This window comes from Larus michahellis, chromosome 5 (genome assembly GCF_964199755.1).
Source record: "Larus michahellis chromosome 5, bLarMic1.1, whole genome shotgun sequence".
Taxonomy (NCBI): Eukaryota; Metazoa; Chordata; class Aves; order Charadriiformes; family Laridae; genus Larus; species Larus michahellis.
Window position 1 is genome coordinate 11,542,103 of NC_133900.1, and position 10,222 is coordinate 11,552,324.

Consider the following 10,222-nt stretch of genomic DNA (forward strand, 5'->3'; position numbering starts at 1 on the left):
CGTCGCCACGCAGCGGCCAATCACCTGCCTCAAGTAGGGCGGGCCGCGACCCCATTGGCCAGCGAATGGCGTTTAGCGAGGCGGTAGGGCGGGCAGGGATGACGCACAGGCGGAAGTAGCGCTTGCGGGCGGCGCGCAGTATGGCGGCGCAGGCGGTGGTAGCGGGCAGGCCTTGGCGGCGGCTGGTGCCCGGTGCGTTCCTCCCGGTTCGGGCAGGGCGGGCGGGCCGGCCCATGGGGCTGGTCTGTCCCGCCACTAACTATGTCGCTCTTTCCCTTGCAGCGGCGCTGTGGGAGCGGCCGCGCCGCCCGCAGCATGAGGGGCGGCCCGACCAGGTGAGGAGCGGCTCCGGTACGGCCTGTGCTCAGGCCTTCCCCACTGGAGGGGCCCCGGCCGGGCAGCAGGGGGGCCAGAAGCGCCTTGCTGCGGCCTTCGTGTAGCTCGGGCTCCTGAAAAACCTGAGCTCGGTTCCGCGGCGCGTTACTGAGCGGGAGCCCCGCGCGGTGGGAGGTCGGCAGGTGTTGAAGCTGAGGTGCCCTTGATCAGTACCTTAACTGTGGTCACAGCGCTCTCAGGAACTCGAGCATGAAGCAAAACCTCTGGCAGCGCCAGCCAATTTCCTGTATATAGCTGAGAAAAAGCCTTCAGAGAATGCAGAAGGTGTGGTTATGTCATAAAAATGCATTGTTCAGTACCAGCAAAAAGTCTTTCTCTGCCTAAATTCTATGTCTGCAAAAAAATGAAATTTCTCTTTTCGCTTATATCTTGCGAGGATTTGGTGCTGGGTGTGTTCTGAAGCTTGAGGAGCCTTTCAGGGTTTGGGGGATATTTGGGAATCTCTTAGAAGTGTGTGAGCAGACAGGAGCTCCCTCTGGCTATTTGTTTGGAAGCTATTTTCTAAAAAATCTCATACGACTTACCAGACAGAACTACCTTACTATCAGATTCTGTAGTTACTGCCTTCTAAGTGACCGGTGTAAGCGCTGTCCTGTTGATTGCTTTAGCTGACTTGTTACATTGTCATTATTACTAAGACCCTGTAGCTGTGAGAAGTCTTTTAGATTGCTATGTACCAATTAGTATGTTAGAGAAATAGAGATAAGAAAGTTGCTGAAAAATTTCAACAATGCACTAAATATCTTTTTTGGTTTCAAGGCATGTTTTGCCCAAAGGATAAAAATAAGAAACATTCTTTATTTTCTTGTGAAGCTTATAGATGTTAATAATTCTCTAATTTCAGCCTATACAAATGGAGAACCCCTATAAAGAGCCTCCTAAAAAATGTGTCTTATGTGGAATAAAGGTGGACTACAAGAATGTGCAGGTGAGTTTAAATATTTGTGTCCTCTGATGAAGGTAAGTGGTTTACTGTTTTTAAATGTGTGCGTAGGAAGTCAGCATAAATGAAAATTCATATGTGTAGGCATTTAAAACTTACGAGCTGTGTGCAGTTAAGGGTCAAATAATGTAGTTGTGATAAGCTGTTCTATCTACTAGTTCTACATGCAGATGTCACCTTTGTTGTTTACCAGAGTCTGCAATTCTAATTCCACTGTCATATTGCTTAAATGTTATCACATATAAAACACTGTCTAACTCCAAGCTATGCTTTTTCATGTCTCTAGGTAGAACTGAGTTTTGTAAAAACAGATCAAAAAAATGAAAAATAGAATGCAAGTAGTAAAATAAACTAAAGATCTCTAAAACAACTTCTTAGACTGACTTTGGACTTCTTAATTTTAAACAGCTTCTTTCCCAGTTTGTTTCTCCATATACTGGCTGCATTTATGGCAGACATATAACAGGTACGTGAAGTATTAAATTAAATCATTTACTAGTTACTATTAATGTTCTAGTGAATCCAAGTAACTGTGTATCAGTTATCTTTCCAAAAGTAACTACTGCTAACTCTATAGATTTTGTAATAGTGTTCCTCTGACTTAATAGCTTTCATCAAGGAATGAAAATATCCCTTAATTTTATGGTTTTTTTTTGTATTTAACAGTATAAGCACACATGCATTTTTCTAGGAAGGCTTAGACAGAGATAGAGGAAATTGTCAGTAATATCTCTTTACCCTTTAAACTAATGGTTTGGTTATCGTTGATTTAAGAGACTGAAAATAATTTCTCTCTTTAGGCTTGTGCAACAAGAAGCAGAAGGAAATTACAAAAGCCATTAAAAGAGCTCAGGTATTTGGTAAGTATGATTATGCTCTTGACTTTTTTAAGTGAAGACTACTTTCCTGTTAAAAAAAAAACCTCCATCTTATTTTTTTACAGGATTTATGCCAGTTATGTTTAAGAACCCATCATTTCTCACAGACCCCAAGATATGTAATGTCAAGTATCCAGAGTAATATTCTGTCAAGAAATAAACAATAAAACTACTTTTCATGTTTCTATCCTTGTTTACTGGAAATGTGGTTGGCTAGCATAATGCATCACTGACTGAAGGGTGGATGTCAGATGCTTTTTTATGAAGTGTCAAGTCTCTAAAATTGTCCGAAGGAAGTACGAAATACAAAAGCAATAGCAGAAATCGGCACCTGTGTGGACCACTTCCTCCACTCACAGGTCTTGATAAAGTTCAGGTGGCGGTTTTTCCCTTGATGGATTGGAAGGGGGAGAAAATAAACAAGTAGTAGATAGCTAAGGATAAATGAAAGCATTTAAATTGTGACAAGTTATGTAGACAGCTTGTTCTGTTAAGCGTGATACCTGTATTCATTTGACTCTCCCTGCATCGTCTGCTGAGGGAAGGGTAGTACTGCTTCAACAGCAGCTTGAAGTTGTCTTACTCCAAGGCAGTATGCGACAGGGTTATATGAATGCTAACATCCCACTAGCATTGTCTTTAAACCCTGAGAGTGAATACAGATTTAACTCTGGAAGGCAAAACAAGGGAATGTCATCTCTGTATGTCCTGCAAAAATGCACTGTTTTTTTAATCCCTGCAGTACTATAAATTGATATGTCCCTTGAATATCCTGTCAGTAGCTTTAGGTGCAAAGTCACCTGGATAAATCATTGACAGATCAGAAAGTAGGAGATTGTGGGTATTCATTTGTGTCTGTAATTTTTTCCAACACGTCCTCATCTGTTTCAGTGCTACTCAGCATAATCTTCCTTTCCTGGTCACTGTCCTCTTGGTCTCGAAGTAATTTTTGGTGAAGTTGCAGCGATCTGGATTTCTTGAATGACTTTGATCCTGTTGTGGTCCCTCTGACTTTACGCTTGGTTAGGTGTCTTGTTTCAGCTTCAGTGAAGTCTCTTTCCTCTACCATGAGAGTCAGTTTGTCCATGATGTTAATATTATGGTCAATGTTACAGCAGTTCTTGGATATCTGTTGGCCTTTAAAGGAAACAATGCATGCCTGAAGTCCAGAATTGGGGAAAAATGTTTGCAGTGCCTGACAAAGGAGAACGTTCTCCTTTGGTTCTTCTGGGTAGTTTCTGTTTTCTCCTGGGGGGGGGGGAAAAACAAACTAGAGTTGCAGTCCCTCTTGCACACTTCTACTGTTTTGGCTGCCTCAAGTTCAGCAGTGTTTTGTGCTTCTGACAACTGAATCATCTTTGTAAGTCTTGCTAAGATTGGCATTTATTTAACTTACTTACCTAAACAACTTCGCTGCTTTTTCCTCTTTACTTCTTCTTTTAATTGGCTCACTTCTGCTAAAAGTTTCTCTACAGATCGTTCACTGGCTTCGACTGTAGAGCATATTTTCTACAAGGAAAAGAGCATTTGATGGAACTAACAGTATTCACAGAAGCTTATTTTAAGCTTGTTGCAAAATCCTTAAAGGTACTCATGACTTTAAAAGTTGGACACAAAGTATTAAAAAGCTTAAATAATGACCTTGAGATGGATTTTAGAGATGATAACTTAAGCCTTGCGTTGAATGAGGTACAAGATGTTTTACTTGTTCCCATCTAAGCAAAGGAGTTCTGACAAATTACAGATAGTCCTCCTTCAAAATAATCCTCTTGTGAGAATTTATCACTGGACTTGAGGATTTATCAGTGTACTTTTGATCACATGGAAACTTAAGTCTTCAACTTTGAGAGCTCGGTGTACAGCTAATAGTACATGGAACTCCCTGATTTTTCAATACGTGCTTCCAAGACACAGCTTTGTTCATCATTTAGTGCAAGATGGTGTACCCTTTGCTAGACTTGTAGTACTGCCAAAGGTGATGGTATAGGCAGGTATGCTTGACTTACCTTCAGTTCCTCCTGCAAGGTGGCATACATCTTATTTATCTTATGAACCTCTTGTAAGGATCCATCTTCGTAAAAGAATTCTGACCTGTAGACCAAGAATATAATTGTGTAATTGCAAGTTAATGATCCTAGTGCTTGCTTACTAGGAGCTATAATGAATAAAGAAGCATTTTGAGCTTCAACACTAGGTGCCTATGTTGAGACAGACAGCTGCTCTCATGGCAAAGTATGGGACTTAACTGATTTCCAAGTACCTTGGAAAGGTACATAATTGCAGGGAACAGGTCAACAAGTGAGCAGGGTATGGCTGTAGCATCTGCAAAAGCACTTAAATACTTTTATAGAAAGATAACTATCCTTATCCGAAAGCTATAGCTACCATTAAATATGGCATATATTGTACCTGTGTTGTCTTACTGCTCTCACAAAGCCAGAAGATATACAGGAACCAGACACTGTTCTGTAACCTTGCTGTTCTGCCATACCCAAGTTGGTAACCACCAAAGGAACTTTCTGGAAAAGACTTAAAAAGCAGGAGTATGAGAACATAACTTATTAACATCCAAAGGCCTCTCTTTGATAGTTAAAAGTTCTTGACCATTAAGCATCCCAGATGGAGGTTTACAATATAGTGAGGTCTTGCTGAATGTATCACATCACTTACAGCTAAAGGCAAACTGCAAGAGCAAAACGACCGAGCAATGCCTCTAGGTTTGGGTTTTTTCCCCCCCCCTGTTTCTGGGTTTGAGTCACATAACAATGCAACTTGCTTGTTAAGCATAGCCTATGGGCAGCATATCTCTGAAGATAACTGAAAATTACCACCAATTTAAATATTTCAATGCTATGTGAAGGTGAACACCATGCATAGTTGCACTCCCATACTTAACACAAAATTGATCAAGAACAGCTTATGTGCATAAGTGCACTGACAGTGCCTGACCACTGACACTGTCACTACAGATAGTTACAAGGGCAAATCCCTGATCAGAACTCCAGGGTAAGATTTCAACTGAGCTCTAGCAATATAACGCATAATCTTATTTAATGTTTAAGTTTTAAGGCTAAAATAAGCAGTGTTAACAATAACTCAGCTGCAACAAAGAAAAAACCAAACTGTTCCAAGTGGTGGCACATGCTGTGCTACTGCTTTGTTAAAACTAGAGAACAAACCAATTACCCTTCTTGTGGACGATGTAAGGCATGTTCCAGTCTGTAAGTAGAACAGCTTTCTGTCATCACGCTAGAGGTTAATAAAAGGAATACAAGGCCCTGATTTGATAGATGTGACTGTAAATTCTTATGAAGAAGTCTTTCCCGGAATGTCATAGTCTGGTCCGTGTTACGTCTGAATTTGTACCATCCTATTACATTCTGCAGGCAGAAGAAAACTCATTATTACTGTTGAATCATGCTGTCCCTGTGTGTCATATTGAAGCAAGTTAGAGGATACAGTACAAAGTCATGAATCTGAACTGTACATATTCAAGCAGTTAGTTGAAACACTCAAAACCATCTAAGCCTAATGCCAGTATGACAACTTCTCTTTTTCCTTCAAAACCATGTCTTGAACTGGCCTGTTTTCTGTACTGAAGCTCTGCAAACTTGATTCTGCTATCTTGCTCTCTGTCACTCTTCCAGCTTCTACTTTCCCCTTGTGAACCTTTCTTCTGTGGAGAAGACTGCAAATTTTTCTTTTTGGTCAAGTGGCACTTAACCACTTGAGTGAGCTGACCTAACTGATCTTCATCTAGAAATCAGTAGAATTCCTTTGGGATACTTGAACTGGTTGCTTGAGAAATGAGTAAGAAAAAATAAAGTTGACGTATATGTAGGCAAACCCTAGTGAAAAATTAATCTCAACTGTTCTTTCAGGGAGGAAAGATGATGCAGCTGCCTTGCCCAGCAGTGTGAGGGACTAGATACAAGATTTTTTTTTTTAAAAAGAGGAGAGAAAAAAACACCTTGATACACGAGGTATGCAGAACAGCCCCAAAAATCTGAGTAACCTTCTTGGTATGGTTTAGGTTTGAAAATAAATACCTTCTTACAGCCCGATAGTATTTTCTTCAGGGCAAGTTCATTCAGTTCTCCTGCAGAATTGTAAAAGCTAGAAGAAAATTAGGACAATTAGAGGAAAAAAATGCTACTGTAGAACTAATTACTCCCTAGTAGTCTTGCAGTCATCTCACTTTAATAGCTTTTTTCCCCGGTAAGCATAAAGATATCATGACACAGCTTATCTGCTAGGACAGTGCAGTTAATTTCATTACTGAAATAGCTATGTATTGTGTATATGTGGTCTCGTACAACCTGGATACTGTTCTAGCATCAGTGCTACTGGGACACAAGTTGAAGGTAGCATCTGTGCTCTCTTAACTACAAAACAGTAAGATGCCTTCAATTTGATATGAAATGCCTTTCTAATAACATCTGGGTTTATTCACTTTCAGAAATATTTGAGAAGGAAATTATGCTGTGATTGTCCTCTTCTAAGGGTGCAAACCTGCACAGTTGTGTTCCCATCTATGATGGGAATTATTTAGTATTATAAATAACTAGTATTATAAAGTATTATAACATTATTATTTATTAGAGTAATACTATATTATTATATAGTGTTATTATATTAGTATTATTATATATTACAGTATTAAGTATTCTATATAACTAGTCCTTGAAACTACTCCTGCCATGGGGTCAAGAAGTGTTTCTTCTTCTGGCCTCCTTAGAAGCCTATGGCTGCTGCTACTTTTTTCTTTCTTTTTTTTTGAGGTGTATGCTTTTAGAAAAACATTTTTTTTTCAGTATGTTGACATTATTCTGTAGTTTATATGGTATCATAGCTCACCTGAAGGTGCAGTATGGCATATCTCTCTTTCTGTATGCATAGACAAACACCAAAAAAACCTCACAGAGAACCCAGGTAGGAATAACATAAGATATTTTGCATCTGTAATTCCAAGGAGTTGATATGGCTACTGTAGTTATAGCTGTGTGATTTTTCTCAGTAACGTAATGTAACTTTAACCCTTGATGAATTCAAGGTAGGGTTCATTTAACTTTTTCGTATCTGTTTACTTAAGATTCTTACCTGAACAACTGGTAGCATGGAATATGCTTTTGTATATCTGAAAGAGAAACGTAGTATTATTCTGGGTTCAGCAGTTCAAGATGTATATTCTTCTGGATGCTATGATCAGAATATAACTGGTAGAAGCAAGAAAGAATGCTATATAATTCTTAATCAAATGCATTAAAATCTATTAAATAAGGTTAAGAAAGGAAATATTTTTTAAAAATATTCTAAATAATTTTTCAAATGTAAAGGGAACTACTTATATAAACTGTGTTTTTTAATACATTTTTCTGTTTTATCAAGTGAAAAATCAAATTGGGCACTTTAGTTTTCCCTCCTTTCTGTTGAGTACAGTAGTACGTAATATGAAGGATTTCACTTGAGTTACTCTGCAGCAAGGCATGGATGCTGTTAGTAAGAAAGATGAGGCTGGAAAACAGAAACTCGTAGGGTAGATAATGAGAATGAGAAGACTGACTACGAGAAAAAAAAAAAACCAGTAAGTGATCTAATGGCATTCTAAATCCCTTTCTTTTCCCAAATTCTCCACTACTTTCATTTTCACAAGTTAACTAAAAAAACCCCAAACTTTGTAGCAACTAACTCTGCCTATGTGAATGTGATGATGAGACTCTGGGTAACTTGATCGATGCCACCACAAAAATTTCCCCTTATTTTTGTTTCATTTGTGAGACTCAGTGGAGGAAAGTGTTACACCATAATTGTAAACTAGGGTAAAACTAGCAAATGGGATGGAACTTCTCCCTACTGTTTTTTCAGGAAGATTGGAAAGAGGGTACACACTGTATTGCCTTGTTTTCTTTCTTTTTGTGTAACTGCATTTTAAAGGAATGGAGTTAAATGTGTATGCATGTATACAGATGTTTTTGTTATGGGCTAGTATAAAATCAAGAAAAATGCATCTGGCATCTGCTCAGTGAAATAAATGAATTGTTTGCAGCATTCACACACAATAAGTTCCAAATTAGGTAAATAAATTCCAAATTAGATGCTAACATGTTATAGTTCACATCACTGAAACAGGCCAAGTTTTTCCAGGGCAAATCTAGTCCAGGAAAGTTTGTGATGTGGCCAAGACGAAGAAGGAGTGTAAGCCCTAAATTACCTTTAATGTAGCAAAATATTTGTCAAAGATGAGCTATTCAAGGAACTAAGAACTAGTGTTTTTGTTAAATTATTTTCTGCAGTAAAATTGTAAATTTTTTTATCAGTTAAAATGCTACAAAGTAACTCTTTCATGTGGGAGTTTTGTTGTTTTTTGTTTTGTGTTGTTTTTTTCTGTCAATGTGGAACCCAGGATCTAGCAGCTTTGATCCTGCTGTAAGCAAGCAGCAAACCCAAGCGCGGTATTAAATGTGGACAGACTAACCGATTGTATAAACAACTTCAACATCATCCATTTGTGAGTCAGTAATGCTGTTCTTGGCTTCACCTTTCACATCTCCAAGGAGAAAACCTTCCTTTAGAGGTGGAGAGAAGAAAAAGTTCGCATTAACAGCAGCATTGAATGGGACTTTGTTATTCACAGTGTAAACGCTGTCTTCAGGAGAGGAAAAAAGCTGTCAAAATGAATGGGTTTTTTTAAACAGAGTAGGTTCTCACTGCATTTAAGGAAAAAAAAAAAAAGTTGGAATGTGTACTGAGCTATTTTCCATTCCTGTTTTCCTTCACAAGCGAGCAGTTTGTGGCGGTGCAGGTGATGCCCGCCTCCGAGGCTTAGCCCAGAAGGCCTGACCCGCATTTCGGTCAGTCCCTGGCTGTCGCCGGCCGTTCGCTGGCCCGCACCTCCCCGTTTTAAAAGCCAAAAAAAAAAAAAAACCAAAACCCCACGATTTCCCGGCATTCGTCAGCACGGAAAGCCACCTCCATTGCAGCGAGGAGGGAATACGCTGCAAAGCCCTGTTCCAGCACGGCATGCAGCGAGACCCCGGGTGTCTGTGGGGCCCTCCCCGGCAGCGGGTTCCCGGTGGGGGCCGGGGGAGGCCCGGCGGCGGCTCCGCCATGGCGGCGGCGGGCTGCCCGCGCCTCCGACGGCCGCCCCTCCCTCCGCTCCCCCCGCCCGCCATGACCCGCCCCGCCCCGTCCCTTCCCGCCGGCGGGGACCGCGGCACCCACCGTGTCCGAGTCGGTGCTGAGGTGCTGGAAGGCGAGGGCGCCGAAGACGAAGCCCGAGAGCAGGGCCGACGTGCTCTCGCCCTCCATGCCCCCGACAATGGCGGGCCGCGCCGCGGCGGCGGGAGCCCCCAGCGGCCGCCGGCGGCAGGGCAGGGCCGGGCCGGGCCCGGTCGGGCACATCCCCTCCCGCGAGGGAGCAGCGGCGGGGAGAGGAGGCGGCCTGCGGGGCGCGGAGAGCAGACTTTCCCGGGGCTGCGGCAGGCCTGACCCTCCGCGCCCACCTCAGCCCTCCCTCGCTCTCCCGGCCTCTTCCCGCCCCCTGCCCGGCGGAGCTCGCGCCATAAACTAGCCCTTTCGGTTTCCCTGAAACGGGGTAATTCTTAAATCTAAGCTGCCGGTTTGTTTTTACCCTTAAGGTGAAGCAATGCTCGGGTTGAGGAAGGCTGCTCAGTCCCCCCGGCGTCTCACGGGTGGCTTCTGGAGGGAAGGGCCGGAGGAGCAGCAGCGAGGGCTCGTTCCCGGGGGCAAGGTGGAGTGTGCTGGCCTCAGTGAGGCCTGCCGGTTGCCTGCCTGCGGGCTCTGGGACCTGAGAGGGCTCCACAGGATCTGCACTTATAGACCTCGTTGATCTGTACTACGAGCTTTAGTAAGGCATCAAGCCAGCATTTAAACCGAGCTGCCTGGCCCGCATCATCCATCGGGGAGCGCGGGTGGAGCGAGCTGTCTTCATGTCTTTGGAGTGGGAGGATTGTGTCACGCCAGCCTGCGCTATCAGAAGGCATGG

The 10,222-nt window shown here is 42.3% G+C and overlaps 2 protein-coding genes across 5 annotated transcripts; one reads left to right on the top strand and one right to left on the bottom strand.

Moving 5' to 3' along the window:
- The first annotated feature begins 88 nt into the window (after window positions 1-88).
- MRPS18C (mitochondrial ribosomal protein S18C) lies at window positions 89-2,402 on the top strand. 2 transcript variants are annotated; one of them, XM_074588761.1, is made up of 6 exons: window positions 89-192; window positions 283-335; window positions 1,241-1,324; window positions 1,748-1,805; window positions 2,140-2,199; window positions 2,283-2,402. In XM_074588761.1, the coding sequence occupies exons 1-6, from the start codon at window positions 141-143 to the stop codon at window positions 2,357-2,359; spliced, it is 384 nt and encodes a 127-aa protein (XP_074444862.1). In that variant the 5' UTR covers window positions 89-140; the 3' UTR covers window positions 2,360-2,402. The 2 variants fall into 2 exon arrangements, with proteins under 2 accessions (XP_074444862.1, XP_074444860.1); XM_074588759.1 differs by having other exon boundaries at window positions 101-335.
- ABRAXAS1 (abraxas 1, BRCA1 A complex subunit) lies at window positions 2,395-10,179 on the bottom strand. Of its 3 annotated transcripts, none has more exons than XM_074588754.1 (9): window positions 9,848-10,179; window positions 8,693-8,783; window positions 7,318-7,354; window positions 6,267-6,333; window positions 5,404-5,597; window positions 4,627-4,746; window positions 4,224-4,308; window positions 3,618-3,726; window positions 2,395-3,465 (listed from the first exon to the last, which is right to left on the bottom strand). In XM_074588754.1, exons 2-9 carry the CDS (start codon window positions 8,721-8,723, stop codon window positions 3,038-3,040), a joined length of 1,071 nt encoding a protein of 356 aa, XP_074444855.1. In that variant the 5' UTR covers window positions 8,724-8,783; window positions 9,848-10,179; the 3' UTR covers window positions 2,395-3,037. The 3 variants fall into 3 exon arrangements, with proteins under 3 accessions (XP_074444855.1, XP_074444853.1, XP_074444854.1); XM_074588752.1 differs by lacking the exon at window positions 9,848-10,179 and adding an exon at window positions 9,439-9,640 and having other exon boundaries at window positions 8,693-8,882; XM_074588753.1 differs by lacking the exon at window positions 9,848-10,179 and adding an exon at window positions 9,439-9,617.
- Between the last annotated feature and the right edge of the window lie 43 nt (window positions 10,180-10,222).